At 56.2% G+C, this 15442-nt stretch overlaps 2 protein-coding genes across 3 annotated transcripts in view; both read right to left on the reverse strand.

Annotated features, from left to right (window-relative positions):
• Positions 1-3496: 3496 nt before the first annotated feature.
• ACKR1 (atypical chemokine receptor 1 (Duffy blood group)) lies at positions 3497-6632 on the reverse strand. The gene is made up of 2 exons (XM_081112815.1): positions 4952-6632; positions 3497-4506 (listed from the first exon to the last, which is right to left on the reverse strand). Exons 1-2 carry the CDS (start codon positions 5063-5065, stop codon positions 3547-3549), a joined length of 1074 nt encoding a protein of 357 aa, XP_080968941.1. The 5' UTR covers positions 5066-6632; the 3' UTR covers positions 3497-3546.
• The window catches only part of CADM3 (cell adhesion molecule 3), a 31895-nt gene continuing 23060 nt past the window's right edge, over positions 6608-15442 (reverse strand). For both annotated transcript variants that reach the window (XM_081112813.1, XM_081112812.1), the window contains 4 exons: positions 13516-13606; positions 13007-13176; positions 10004-10129; positions 6608-8949 (listed from right to left, as the gene is read on the reverse strand). In XM_081112813.1, the coding sequence (XP_080968939.1) occupies positions 8831-8949; positions 10004-10129; positions 13007-13176; positions 13516-13606 (506 nt within the window). In that variant the 3' untranslated portion in view covers positions 6608-8830. The remainder of the gene's footprint in view (positions 8950-10003; positions 10130-13006; positions 13177-13515; positions 13607-15442) is intronic.

Genomic DNA, 15442 nt, shown 5'->3' on the forward strand with positions numbered 1-15442 from the left:
GTTTCGTCTGTCTCAGTGGTCGGCAAACTCATTAGTCAACAGAGACAAATATCAACAGCACTTCTTCAAAATAGACTCGCCCAGGCCGAAAACCGACTTCTGCGCATGGGCCACGAAGTTTCAATCACACTGTCCGTGCGCGCCCGCACGTGGTGTTTTGTGGAAGAGCCACACTCAAGGGGCCAAAGAGCCGCATGTGGCTCTGGAGCCGCAGGTTGCTGACCACTGCATTAGAGGTATTTGAAAATCACAAGGGCTCTTCCCTCCCGTTGATTCGAATATGCCTAAAAGCACTCCTAAATCGAAGCCTGACATCAGGTCTAAAACCCCCTAAAGCTCTGCCTCCAAATTCCCCAAACCCGCTTCCAAGGGCCGTTCCCCCTCTTGGAGATTCCCTCTTCCTTTCCCCGAGTAATTACAGGAAAGATAAAAGCTAACATGCCTTTCTGCGGAACTTATTTTTAAACGCCCTTCCTGCCCAAACCACAGAGACGATGTGCAGAGATGATTTAGAAGGACTTGAACTTGTTAATTAACCTAAACAGTCACATTCATCTGCAAGATGCATTGTTAATTAAAACTGCGATTCTCCGTGTGCCCAGACAGAGGGCTGCTGATGTCAGAATAATTAGATAGTCTGTAATGGTTTTCTTGCAAATCCCTGGCAATTAGAGTTGGCGATGAATTGGGTTTAAAATCCCAGTGAAGTTTTCAATTAGGATTCCTCTGAGGGTGGCTTCGGAAGGAAGGTGATGGTGAGGCCGGGAGGATGGGGGGGTGAAAGGAAAAGGGGGAGGGGAAAGGGGGTGAGGACAAGCTCCTTGTTTCCTAAATCCTCTGGGAGGGGCCTGAGCTGGGGATAAAGGAACAGTGGGCACCAATGTGATCTCCAACCTTCCTTTGAAAACAAGTCTCTCTCCTTAAAGACACAAACGCAGGTCGACCCTCCCCCGGGGTGTTGTGTGCCCCCAGGAGCCTGCTGCCCGGATTTCGTCTCTCAGAGAGGATTTTTCTTTAGTCATGAGGCCCAGTAACTCTCATACAGCTGACGTCCCTGCCAACCCTGAGATTAAAGGCTTAAGGGTTCTAAGAAAACAGGATCTGTGTTCCTGAAGGGTTGCATAAAAGATTCAGGAGAAGGCTGAAGTGTTTGCTGGCACGCAGTGGGTTAAGTGGGCTGGGTACCAGGATGTTGAGGGATGCCTTAGAGAAGCCGATATGGTCAGGTCCCATTAGACTTTCCAGACTCTCTAAACGCAGCCGAGATGATGACACGGAGCAGCAGGGCCTGAAGGGACCAGGCAAAGCAGAGAAGCAGGTCCCTGAAGGGACCAGGCAAAGCGGGCAGGGGCAGACTGGGGAGGAGGTAACTTTAGGGAGGGGTTTCTAACCAGCCCTGACCTCTGAGAGGCTGATAGGCGCAGGCTCTCACTTCCCGTTTTCCTTTGGAGGGATGGGAGGCTGCTGAAATCACCTGGGATTCTTGCTCATTGGACTGAGCAAGGAGGGATTTTCACTGGAGGCCTGAACCGGGTTAGACAAGACAAGGCCAGTGGTCTTCAATGAAGTTTCCCTCGCCTGGGGTTGATACTGAGCAAGTCAGCAAGTCAAAGACACCCTCACCTTCCCCGTATCTAGGCCATTCTACCCCGTGGGAGGTGGCTGGGCAATGTCTGTAGGACTGAGCGGGTGGTCACAGGTTGGAGGGGCAACTATGAGAGAAAGCTGAAAAGGAAATAAGAGAAAAAGAAAAGACTGGAGCACGCTCAGGACCTGTGTTAACATCATTCAGGTTTGCAAATTATCTTTCTTCTTCACTTCCTGTCCCTTCCTTCCTCTTTCGGAATGTCTCCCACATCTCCATCTGTCCCTACATCTTACCTTTCCACTTAGCATGCACCAAGCAGCAGCTAACCTGGTAGCCACTAAGAGACAGGAGGCGGGGGGCTTTGGAGGGTTTGTCACCGCACCCACCCAGGACACTTCCCAGGGCCTCTCTCGCTGTCCGCCTCAGATGCTCTAGCTCCTTTCTGCCTCTCCTGCCCTCGGCGAGGTCTCTCCAAGCCCAGAGTCAGGCAGTTGGCGTGGGGCAGGAGCCCAGTACAGCTCACCTTTGAAAAATGGAAAGACCACGTTTGGATTCCAATGCAAGGCACCCTCTCAAGTTTCCCCAGCTTTTAACTGAGTTAAAGAGAGGAAGAGAGAGAGAGAGAGAGAGAGAGAGATATCTTGGGTAGAGGGGGAATTTTTGGTGGCAGTATAAGTCGCTCCCCTTATGTAGAGGGGCTCTTTCATGTTCTTCCAATCATCACCTGAATGTGACTGAGTCAGGGTGGAGAAAAAGCCTCCAGGACCAAGCTTAGCAGCCAGAAAATCAGGGGGACATTTAAGGAAGAGGTACCCAGGGCACAGGGATAGTGTGAGAGATGGAAGAAAAGATTTGGGTGGGGAGAAAAGGCTTATTCCAAGAGCTGGGGTTCAAAAGAGGAGTTTGGGGCCTTCTAAGCAGAAATGAATCAGGTCAGGCCCCTAACCCTTTAACTTTCTCATGTTGCACCACCTCTTGACTCTTAGTTCCCTGCACACAACCTCTACAGGAAAGATTAGGCACAGAAACTGGGGTACAGAAAACATACGTGTAGGAAGTGTGTCATAATTCCCGATTCCATGTCCTGAGAACAGGGATGGAGAGCAGAATGAAGGGGCGGGGGGGGGGGGGGGCTGAGGTAGGCAAGAGAACACGCACACACACGCACACACACACACACACACACATGGGTGTTTGCAATTCACACACTAATGGGAGGTAAGCAGACATGGCAGCATAGTATTATGTGTATGCATCTAACATGGATGTGAGCTTTAACAGATGGAGACAGGCAGGTGTACATGCCCACACACATGGGGATGAAGGTCATGCTGAGGAACCAACCTCACAAGAATGACTTCTAGGTAGTGGCTTCCAGAATTATCTTGATATGTTCCCTGGGCTCTGTGAGGTTCGAGGAAGCTCCTCACCACCATTCCCACCGCCACTCTGATCTCTAAACAAAGCCAACAGGTGTCGGAGACAAAAGGCACGGAGAACTGAGGACCGCAGAACAGGCCAGGCAGGGAGGGGGAGTCGGGCTGTGGGCTCATCTCTGCTTTGCTTTCTCCGGTTTCTATTTGTCGTTCATGTGCTCTCTGTAGCAGTTTCTCTTCTTTCCTGACCTGCTAAGCCGTCTCTTCTGGTGTTTCAGGTTTAGCTGCTCCCCTCCTATTCCGGTGCCCTTTCCCTTCCCCCTGGGAAGAGATGGCGGTGACCTCCCACCTGGAGAAAACACCTGTGTGCCCCGAGGATGTTTGCACATCCCCCACTTACTCCCCAAGCCAGGCAGAGCAGCCGCAGCCGCAGCCAGCAGGGCAATCTGGCGTGAAATCAATCGATCTCTGTCTCTCTCTCCATTTTCCTTCCTCTCCTCGACGTCTCCAGACAAAGTAAGAGACCACCAGCTCCATAAAAGCAGCACAGACTTTAATTCAGGTTGGCAGGTAGGAAGGGAGCTAAGATTTTCCTCCCAGGGCATCCAGAGGAGAGGACTGTCTTGCTGGGAGGGCCAAGGAGGGCACGGCCGTGCGAGTCGCCCGCTGGCAGAAGGAGGCCAGGAGCAGGGGCACGGCCACGCAGTGCAGGATGGCCAGCGCTTCCGCCAGGTGCAGCAGCAGGTCCAGCGCCTGCTGGGTCGGACAGGACGACAGCACCAAGAACCTGGACCTCACTAGTAAGTCCAATCCCCGCAGCACTCCGTGAAGCCACCAGAAAATGAACCAGAGCCACAGCACGTCAACCCAGGGACACGGCCCCCTGCCCAAGGCCCTTTTCACCCCCTTGGCTCCCAATAAACCCAGTGGCAACAAGACAAAGATGGCAAAACAGCTGGCAGCGTGCAGAAACTTCAAAATGCCCTGGCCAGGTGACAAGCAGAGTCCATTGGAGGTGTCACTGGCCAGGGTGATGGGCAGCGCCAGGAGGATGGCCAGTCCCCAAAGGCCCACAGTGAGCCCCAGGATGAGGCGTGGGACCGGGCCTGCACCCAGTTTGGGACCCAGGCAGGCATGGCAGCCTATCAGCAAAGCTTGGGCAAAGGCTGAGCCATACCAGACTAAGTGGGCCAGGTGGCACATGTAGGTGTTGTGGGCACCACGGAGGCCTGGTGCCAGGATGGGCACCACGATGCTGAAGAGGGCGCTGCCCACGGCTAACTGTGTGAGGAGGAGCTGATGGCCAGGACAGAGCTGCCGGTGAAAGAGGGGTCTGAGCAGAGCGAAGAGGACAGCCGCACTGGTCAGGATGCCCAGGACGCTGGCGAGGACGTAGAAAGGCAGTGAGGACTCGTCCAGCAGGCTGCAGGAGCGGCAGGGGGCAGCTGCGTCCATTCCAGAGTAGTCATAGGTCTCACTATAATTCCACTCATCAGGATCAAAGGAAAAGCTACTCGAACTGTTGTCAGTGGAGGAGTCCACCTGGAGGGTCCCCAGAGGGACAATCACACGTCTAGTTACCCCGCTGGTCTCGGGAATGAGAGGGGAGGGGAGGGAGGGAGACAGGGGGGAGCCTGGGGTGGAGAACACGGGGCTGGAGTGGGGATGCAGTGGGGCTGGTGGGAAAGGACATCGCAGTGGAGACTGGGGAGCCTGCAGAGGCAGAGTCATGGATCAGCCAGGGCAGGGCAGGGGGCAGGGCTGGCGGGCAGGGGAGTCCCAGGGAGAGCAGCCAGGGGCCTGGATGGTACTGATTGAAAGACAAATGAGGAGGAAAAGCATAGGGACCTGGAGTCGGGAGGTAAGAAGAGAGGGGAGACGAGGGAAGGGATACGAGATGAGGAGGGAAGGAAAGAACGAAAAAGACAGCGGGGGGGGAAACAGAGGGGTAGGAGGGGCAGAGTTGTGGGTTCCGCCCCACACTCACCGGGTGCAGGCAGTTCCCCATGACACTGCTGGGCTCACGCAGGCAGAGAGGGAGGCCGGGCAGCTCTGTCACCTGCTGTGGTTCCAAGATAAGCGCCGGGCTAATGAAGGCCATCAGTTCTGGGCAGGGCCCTTGGGTGGCACGGGGTGGGGGCACTCAGGAAGCCTTCACCCCACGCCCACTGCCTGTCTAAGCTTGAGGCCCACACAGGGCATTGGCCCTCGGCTTCCTGTTTGGAGGTCGGATCCCCCTGGTGGGGTCCCGCACTTGGAAAAGGAAGGAGGTGGGGGCCAGAAGGTGGTACTTTCCCGAAGGTGGAAAGGGAGGCTGAGAAGCCAAGGGCTTTCCAGCAAGAAGGATTCCTTGGGTTCAAGGAAGGAAGAGGGGCCAGGGGTGAAGTGTGAGGCAGAGATAAGAGGCATGCTGGGAAGTTGGAGGGGAAGGCAGCTGATGACGCTCACTGCTCCTCCACCCCTTGAACCTGAGCCAGTGAAAGATGGTTCAAAAGCCACTCGTTTGTGAGGAGTGCTCGGGGTGAGGCTGGGCTCTGTGTAGGAGTCCGGGAGTGAGCGGGGCTCATTTACCTGTGGGGTGGCGTGTGCCGTGTACCTGTGGGGTGGCGTGTGCCGTGTACCTGTGGGGTGGCATGTGCCATGTACCTGTGGGGTGGCGTGTGCCGTGTACCTGTGGGGTGGCATGTGCCATGTACCTGTGGGGTGGCGTGTGCCGTGTACCTGCGCACACGCCTGACGCAGGTGTCTGGATCTGGGGCTTTCACTGTGGGAGGGGGAGGGCTGCCTACCGAAGCTACTGCAGGGCGTGACTGGGCATGCGCCTCATCACCTCTGGGTACAGTGAAGGCACCTTCCAGAACAAGCAGGACACGTGGTCTGAACGTAGACAGGCTCTGGGGACAACGGGACAGCGTCTTTTCAAGGGGCCTGTGGCCTCTGGGGGAACCTCTGTTCGTGTCCGTGGGGGACACAGAGGCTGTGCAGCTGCTGCACCGGCGGGGACCTCAGCCCTGTGTCAAGTTCCTCGTGTGGGGAGAGGCCCTTTCTCTCCAGATGGCGACAGAGTGTCTCCGGGGAGGGTCCCCTAAGCGACACACGCCGGCTCTTAGGTCACCCCTGTCCCCCAGGTGCTTTCCCAGGGTCTCTGCTGATTCGTCCCCCTCCGCCCCCACGATCTACTTCTTCAGTCAGGGAGGCTTAGGCTGGACATTGGAAGAGATGAGTAATGGCGTGTCTGGGTCCGAATGGGGAGGTAGGGGGGCTGCTTAGGCGACAGTTTCGTTGGTCCAAGGAGGCATGTGGTGTTTCAACTCCAGTCCTGCCAGGGACCTCCTTTCCATGCCCACAGGGCACCTGCAGGTGGAGTAGGGAAGCCCAGGGGCGAGAGAATGGGTGCCTTGTAATGACCATCCCCTCATCTCCGGGGACACTAGCTCAGGTTTACCATGGGCGGGGGGGGGGGCGGGGGGGGGGGACGGGGACGGGACGAGTTGGGGGACCTGTTGAAACCGTCCTGGAATGATGTCGGTGGCATCTTTACCTTCACCCCCACCTCCTCCCATCCTGCCTGGAGGAAGGCAGGGGGAGCCGTCGGATGCTCCGCCCCAGACACTCAGGAAAGCAAGGACCCAGCCAACGGGAGTGAACACACTTCTCTCCCTCGGAGAGTTGTATTGTTTCCGTACAGAGATGCCCTTGGGAGAGGGGCCCAGCGAGGCCCACGCCACCCCTGCAAATACCAGGCGCGGGGGATGCCGGCGAGCAGCCCTTAGACACGCATCCCCACGGGAGCGAGAGCGGCAAGAAGGAGGCAGCCGAGCGAGCGACACGGTGATCCGATATATTGAGGGTGCCCCTCTGAGATTAGCATAGGAGAGTTAGAAAGGTTATAAAGATATACGGTCCCCTCCCTGCGCCCGGCCCCACCCCCACCCCAGACAGACACACAAACACAATGGTCCCTCTTCCCCGACTCCCCGTACAAATATGGCTTCTGTGTAATATGGACAGAGTGATTCCCTCAGAGGCAAAGTCAACTTCCCTGGAGCGGGTGCTAGGAGACAGGAGCCCGGGGCTGGGGGCCGGCTGCCCGCTGCTGCGAGGGGAGAGCCTTGGCTTGGGGGGCTGCTGTGCGCCCAGGGCCCCAACCGGCTGCTGGAAAAGCCACGGTGTTACCTGCACTGGGGGGTGGGCAGGCCTGCGGGTGCAGCGGCCCCCCCTGTGCACACCCCTGGGTGTCAGCAGGGAGGACATGCCGGACGAGGGTGACAGCGGTGCCCAGGGGCATCCGGGATCTGAGGCAGGGCGGCTGGCTGGGCCGGGAGCCTGAGCAACTCATCTCTATGGCAACCAGCTCAGGCCACGGAGGAAGACAGAAAATCAAAAGGAGGGGTGGGGGTGGGCAGAAGGGAAGTTTCTCTCCAGCCCTCGGCTCACCGGGCCCAGAAGTGCCAGTGGTCGTCTAGGGTCGGGGCCAGGGAGAGGCCGAGGGTGCATAGCAAGGGGTGGCACTGGCTCCAAAGCTCCGAGAAGGGAGGCCGGGCTGAGGTCTGATGCTCCGTGTTTTAGGGCGAGACCCGATGGACAACTGAGCACGGACACATCCCGGGACTGCTTTCTCCATGACTGACGGGGCCTGGGGGTGGCACGGAGATGCCAGGATGAATCCACCTCCCGGGAGGCCTCCCCGCTGGCTAGGAGCCCTCTCCTCGAAGGCCCTCCCTCACGGGTTCCACGGCCGCCACCTGCCAGGACCGCTCGCTGCCTCTCTCACACACAGATGTGCACACAACACACACGTCCACACACTCACAAAGTTCACATTATCTGCTTTGTTTGGGCAGGAAACAGCTCAGTGCAGTGAAGCTCCTTTTAGTGTTTTTGTGGTTATATCTGCCTGGCTGCTGGGAAGGGGGAAGGACTGAGGGACAGCGTAGGAATTGGAGGGCAGGGGCACCGGGCAGGAGGAGGAGTTGGTAAACAATGCCATAAGAGGAGTGGTTGCCCAGCAACAGTCCAGGGCTGGGTGAGTGAGGGCCCCTGGGCAGGGGAGCAGACAGTGGCCTCTCCACGGCTGCTGGAGCAACGAGGGGCCACCTTGCCCTGCGACCCCCAAGGGCAGCTCCTGTGTAAAGGGCCTGGCTTCATACATCACGGGGGACAAGCGTAGGTGGGCCATCTCGACATCCTGTCTCTCCAAATCCATCCCTCCTGGCGGGGACCACGTCCTCCCCATGTGGACGCCCCAGGTCTCTGCGTGGCTGCCCGCCATCTGCAGGTCCCCTCCTCAGGAACCCCATTCGTTCCTTTTCCAAGGACGTGGAACAGGGGGAGCAGGGAGGCATGGTCTGTCCCCCTCTGGCTCTGCTCACAACCTCCTCGTCCCAGAGAAGTCCAGGCAGCAGCTGCTCTGCGCAGAGGATGGAGGGCTGGTGCGAGCCCCCCACCCCCGCCCCCCATACACCAGCCCTGCTCCTGTCCTGTCCTGACCTCTTCCCCCTCCTCCTCCTCCTCCTCCTCCTCCTCCTCCTCCTCCTCCTCCTCCAGCTCCTGGGGCTTTGCTCCTCTCGCCCCGGGCCCGGCCCCCCGAGCCTGGAGACAGGTTTGATTTGGGATTGTTACAAAAATAATAATAACCCAAATGCAGAGAAGCCAAGGAAAGGGCCGAGAGCAGCCCTCCCTCCCCCCCTCCCCTCCCCATTCCAAACCGAGTACAAAACCGCACCCAAAGCAGACATTCTGTACAGGGGTGGGGGCTGGGGAGCAAGCGGGAGGGCGGCCCCGGGGTTGCTCTGTACAAGTCCGAGGTGGTCACGGCCCCAGAAGTGCCCGTGGGGTCCCTGCAGGGGCGCAGGGGAGCGGGCCCCTAGATGAAATACTCCTTCTTGTCATCCCCGCCCGACTGCCCGCCTTCCGCGTTGATGATGGCTGTGTCCGCGTCTGGCGCGTCGTCAGAGCCTTTCGCTTCATGTGTCAGGTAGGTTCCTGGGGGGGCACAGAGGCTCCTCTTCCAGGAGCAGCTTCCAAACCTCTGACGCCCCCGGCCCACGCTCCCACCCGCCCATCCACGCCTGCTCCTGGCCGTGGCTCCTGGCCAGAGCTTCATTCCTCCCATCAGACCCAACGTGCACTTTGCCGCCAACACCCCTCACCCGACCACACCCCTACGAATTCATGAGTGCTGCCTTTAAATAGAGAATCTCAATAATACTGGCAAAAAAATAACAGCGTGTGTGTGCAGATGTGCTTGTGTCTGTATGTGTGTCTGTGTATGCGTGTACAGTGTATGTCTATGTGTATATATATGCATGCACATGCGTGTGTGTGCACATATGCATATATGTGTCTGTGTATGTCTGGTGTGCCTGCAGGCCTGTGTGTAGATATGCACGCATGTGCATGCATCTGCATGTGTGCGCACATATTTACATGTGTGCGTGAGTGTACATGTGTGTGTCTCTGTGTGTAAGGTGGTGCTAAGGGAAATTGGCATGTCGGCTCCTTGAGCAATGCAGTAGAGAGCTGGCCAGCACCTGCTCAGTCGGGTAGCCTGGCTGCAGCTAGAAGTTACTAGGGGAATATCTGAGAGGAAGGCACGTGAAGAGAGGGTACTGAGATGGCGTGCATATAGGAGAGAGGAAGAAAGAAACGAGACGTTGTGGAGGCCAGGGGCAAGGAGGTCGAAGGTCAGGGAACATGAGGCCAGACAGAAAGGCAGGAAAGTGTCCAGAGATGGCAAGAAGAGGCAGAGTTGTGCAGTTCCCTGCTGAAGGCGAGAGCCCTGGTGGCGGAGCAGCGTGGGAGCAGCAGCTGGCTGAGTGGGAAGGTTTGATTCTGTGGATGATGAAAGCAGTGAGGCTGCACTGAGGAGCCTGGGGGCTCCATCGCTACCGAGGTGCCTGCGTTCTTCTTCCTCAAACCTCAGAGGGGCTGCCGGGTCCCCGAAGGCCCTCCCTGCAGCCAGCTCCCGCCCGCCTCCCGGAGCCGACCGGCCTCCCTCCCCGCGCCCACCTCTCCTCATCCTTCCCTCACAGCTGACCTTTGTGCCGAATCAAGTAGTGGCCGATGAAGATGAACAGGATGAGCAGCAGAAAGACAATGAACGCCACGATCCCGCCAATGATGGCGTGGTAGGTGCTGGAGGCCGAGGGCACCGGACTGGGGTCTGGAGAGAAGGGGCAATGCACACGGTCAGGCCCGAGAAACCCAATATCCCAGCATCTCCGGCCGGGACACAGGGAGCCTCACACAGCAGAGAACACAGGCTGACGCTGGGAGAATGGAGTGGCTGGAGTGGCGTCGCTCAGCCAGGGAGCTGGGCCTTACCACGTGTCTCACACAGTGTGTGGGACACAGCAACGTTTGCAAGCATTAATGTGCTCGTGCATAAATAGATACATCTCCTCCAATTAACCCTTTAAGTTGAATTCATGGCCCTGAGGTTGGGCCTTAACAAAGTCCAAGTTCATCACTTTAATGTTTAGGTCATCTCTTGAACGCTCTCCCTCTCTCCCTGTCTGCCTGTTTCTATATTTCTTTCGTCTAATCTCTGGGCTTTCAGAGTATTCCTTCCCTATCCTCCATCCCTCGTATGCTTCTGTCCGCTTGATATTCTGAGATGGATTCTCTGCAGGGCCTTCTCAACCTGTGACCCCTTTGCCCTGAGATCAGACAGAGAGGGAGCAGTAAACGACTGATGGGCCCCAGAACTGGGCACTTACGTCAGATGCACCTTAAAAATGAGAGACTGCGCCCCCCTGCCCTGCAGACCAGAGCTCCCCTCGGTGGAGGAGTTTGAGTTCCAGCAAAGCCCAGCCCTCCAGCAGGCCTCATCAGGAGGGCCTGCGACTGCATGTTCACGTCCCACCATGCACAGGCTTGTGGGAAGTTGAAGATTTCCGTTATGAAGTCCCGCCGTGATGCTTCCAGGGACGGCCGATGTCTCTGCCACCGGATAGCGAACCTGTCCTCCATAGCAGCATCCGTGGAGGATCGATGCCCACCGCACAGAGGGGCCAGGCATGCCAAGGACAGCACCCGCCAGGGCAGAGTCCCAAATGCCCGGGAAGACAGGGCCCAGGCCCAGGACGCAGTGCTGATGTGTCCAAAATTACCCTCAGCATCGATGTGACTCCCACCCATGGGAGAACTGCTGTTTTTCCACAGACTCAGCTTGAGTCTCGATGCCTCATTGACTCCTTCTTCTGTATTTTGTCTCCGCCACCTTGCCTCCTCGGGCTTGATCAGGCCGGCTTTAAGCGCCTTGCCTGCCTATGCCTTATTTAAAAAGAAAAGGTTTGTGTTCTGGTTTTTCATGTTCCACTCGGGAGGGAAGGGGAGGATGACCCTGGGGCTCCCTGGTAGGATGGGGGCGTGTGATGGTGTGAGTGACAGGAAGCAGCAGGAAGGTACCCACTGCCCTTCTCCTGGGGAGTACGTGAGACACAGTCCACATTAAAAACAAATCCTGGGTAATTTTTCTAGCGATTAGGGAAATGGAAATTCCCTAGACAAACAGGTCCCCATAGCAACAGGACCTCCTGGGTCATCCACGACAGGCCCCCGGTCTCTCGTCTCTCGTCTCTCGGTGGAACGACGTTTAATTTCATTCCAGGCAGGTGGAGTCAATACTGCTAGGCTACTCCTGCAAGAAGGTGCAGTAACTCATTCCACCATCAGGGGTCAGCACTGGAAGCAGTTTAAACAAGACTCACTTTCCAGCACAGGGCACAGAGGACCAGCAAGAGGCCAATCACAGGGCTCAAGATCTTGCTCTGGCTGCCAATCATCATGCAGCTAGCCTGCGGAGATGCGGGGGTGGATCCCGAACCTCAGTGCCCGCCCTGGCTCCAGGCTTCTGGCCCTGTTTGCTGTGCTGAGCCCGTCCCCACCTGCTGAGGTCTGCCCTGGGGTCAGATCCGCCCCAGCCAGACACTCAGTCCCTTGTCCCTGGGAGCCCATCCGTGGGAGCACTGCTGTTTTTCCACCGACTCAGCTTGTCTTGATGCCTCATTGACTCCTTATTATATATTTTCTCTTCCCTACTTTGTCTCCTCAGGCTTGATTAGGCCGGCTTTAATGGATGTTTCACTCAAGGGAGCCTCGATCTTCCCCTGACAGTGCATTTCCCTATTCTCAGGAAAGGCTTGTAAGACTTCCTGGCACGACCCCACTCCACTGCTACTGGGTTCTGCAAAAAAATCTCCTGCCCAGCCCGGCCAGCGTGGCTCGGTGGTTGAGCATCGACCTATGAACCAGGAGTTCATATCAGGGTTCGATTCCCAGTCAGGGCACAGGCCCGGGTTGCGGGCTCCATCCCCCGTAGGGAGCATGCAGGAGGCAACCAATCAATGGTTCTCTCTCATCATTGATGCTTCTCTCTCTCTCTCTCCCTCTCCCTTCCTCTCTGAAATCAATAAAAACATATTTTTTTTAAAAAAAAAAAATCACCTGCCCCACTCTCCATAAGGGAATTCTGCGTTAGCCCGTCTCTTCTCCTGACCTGGGTTTTCAGGTTGCACCTTTGCTAAGAAGGTCAGAGGAGAAGCAGCACCTAGTTCCTCTAGATGTGGTATCTGGGGAAAGATTCCGACTATTTCTCAGCAGAGCACAAACTTATCTCCACGTTTGGCCTGGACCCAGGTCTGCAGGAGATTGCATTCTGTCCCGGTCACAAAGCAAGTCTGAGACTAGCCTGTTGCAAAGGGACCGGCATCCACAGCCGCACGGGAGAGGCCCTGGGGGTGAACAGGGTGACGACTCCTGCTGCCAGGTGAGCGCAGGGGCTGGCAGATGGTGTCCCTTGAGTCATCATTGCTAAACGAAGGCCTAGGAGAACCTTCCATCCTGTGGGTCTTTCCTTATTGCACATGCCAGGGTGGATCCGGAGCTGAGACTTCAGGCCCTCAACGGGGGGCTGTTATCCCTCTAGTCCACTCCAAAGCACCATCGGGGGCGCTCTCAGGTGACAGAAAGATGAGCGTGCCGGGTGGACAGAGAAGGGGAGAAGAGGGATGCGGGAGGGGAACGGAGGTGGGCTCACCGTTCACGTTGAGAGTGTAGCGAGCCTTGGAGCTGCCCAGGTTGCTGATGGCCGTGCAGTGGTAGGTGCCGCTGTCGCTCTTGTTGAGGAAAGGGAAGATCAGGGCGTTCTCCTGGGTGTTCTTCAGGGGTGGCACGCTGCCTTCCTTCTCCCAGAGGTACTGCTGGGGGCTGTTGAGAGTTCAGAAGAGAACAGGTCAGGGGGTTAAAGGGAAACAGAAATAACGGAGCAGGGAAGTCGGGGGCTATTGGATGAAAGCTCGAGAGGTTATAGGGGCCAGACACTGAGCTGCTCAGAGGCAGGGGGAGGGTGACCTCTTGGGGTTCCTTATGGGAACCAGGGAGGGGCCCCTCCCCACTTCTGCTGCTTTGCAGTGGAAACAGGATGGCTGTTAGCGTCAGGGAAAATGAGAGGCTCGGACAGTACGGAGGCGACGGGAAGACATTATGTGAAGATGTCCATCTGAGAGTATGGGGTTGTATTGGCGGCCAGGAAATGACTCCTCTTACACGGGATTGCCTCGCCCCTCGCAGCGCAGCAACAGCTTCTGGCCCTCGCGGGGATGTGGAGGGTCTGGCCGGATCTCCGCCTTTGGTGAGTCTGTGGAGAAGGAGATGGTGTCAATGCAAAGCTCCCACAGGGTTCAGGAGACTGCCTTGATCTCCAAAGCATCCTGTCACACACCACAGCTCCCACCCCTGATGCCGCGGGAGGCCACGTGGCTGTGAACCGAGGCCTGGCTCCCCCTGCGTCTTGTGAGCAAAGAGCGCTATTGCCATTGAATGTGGGAGGGACTGGTGCTGCCGCCTGGCAGAGGTAGGGTGCTGGGGGGTCTGTCCTTGGTGAGGACCCAAGACATGTCTGACAGAGAGCTGGGGAGGCATGCCACCGGTGCATCTGTGCCTCGCACGCTGCCCAGCGCATCAATGGGACTTAATGCATAGTTGTGACAGAACAAATACACTTGCACTTGACTATTGAGCTCACAACCTCTCCATCCTCTCTGTTCTGTAGGGGAACTTAAAGCAGCTGAAGAAAACAAAACATAATTTTTAACGGTCTGTCCAAACATGAAGTGAGAGCTTTGAAGCAGCAAGAGATGGGGGCATATTTTGGCTGCAAAAAGGGACTGACACAATATAGACGGGCTATGCAAGGGAATGGTGGCCTCTGCCACTGACACCAAAGGGCTGCTGAGGAGGCTCGGTCCAGATGGCTGCGGAGAACAGTCCAACCAGACGCTGGCTTAGAAGAGCAGGTAAAGAGGCCGAGCTGCCCCTAAGACAGAACCAAACCTAACCAGTTAATGAACGCGTTTCAGTCAAATCAAACAGGACAAAGAGAAGCAGGCCCCGCAGAAACCTCCAGCATCGTGCCTGGAGTACAGCATTTGTCGACTGACCGCTGATCACAGGTGGGCCACAAAGCTCCCTGGAGAGTCCTTGCCAGATGGCCGGGACCTAACAGAAGTCTGTGGGACTCCGACAGGGGAGAGCTTCCTTAGCCCTGGCCTGGGCCCAGGCTCAGAGGAACAAGCCCAACGCCAGAACGACCCATCAGAGAAACAAATTACAGCAACATAGAACTCAAGTTTACAAAGCATTTCTTTAGATATTATTTCATTTATCCTCAAGAAAGTTCAGTGGCGTAAGCAGGAGCCACTAAGAGACGACATGCTTTGGTGAAAATAACACAGAAGTAGAGGCACCCCAGCCAGAATCCGGGTCGTCAGCTTCCAAATTGAGAGTCTGCTAAATGGGAAGTGAGGTGACCCCAGACCTACCTCATGTTCAAGTTTCAGCAACAAGTTTAGCAATTGACTTAAATAGCCCTCAAGTCAGGCCTGTATCTCCCACAAGAAAGAGATTAAGGGTTTTAATTATTTTGGAAAAACACCCAGCCTTTAGATGAATTAGAAAAAAAATACATTATTTTACAACTCTTCACCTTCCAGCTTTGGACTTTATTTTCCTTCCCCCTTGGTTCCTCCACTTGGAAAAGCTCTTTTTGAAAATGTCCAAATTTCCTCAAGTGAGGGGGGAAGTTCACTGTCCGTCCTCAAGGCAGAGCCCATGGAGGGAGGAGGATCCTGGGAAAGGTTAAGAGTAGTGACGGTGATCGTGGACATGTTGGGTCAGAATCCCAGGAAAAATCAAAGAGCTGTGGTAGATAGAGGAAGACGTAGGAAAAGACCTGGGAGTAATGATGCCGGAGAGATTGTGTTTCCTACCGCCTGCATTTTCTTGAAACCATCAAAAGCTAGATCAAGAAGAAGCCTCAGTAATCCCCATGTTCATCTTCTCATTTAGCAAGTAAAGAATTGAGCTCAGGGAGGTGAAGCAATTTTCTTAGCATCACATGGCTCATAAGTAGCAGAGCGCAGACTAGAACACACGTCTTCTGCTTCCTGATTTGCTATAGTTAGCACGACAGCTT

Source organism: Myotis nattereri (genome assembly GCF_964212035.1).
Source record: "Myotis nattereri genome assembly, chromosome: 18".
Classification (NCBI taxonomy): Eukaryota; Metazoa; Chordata; class Mammalia; order Chiroptera; family Vespertilionidae; genus Myotis; species Myotis nattereri.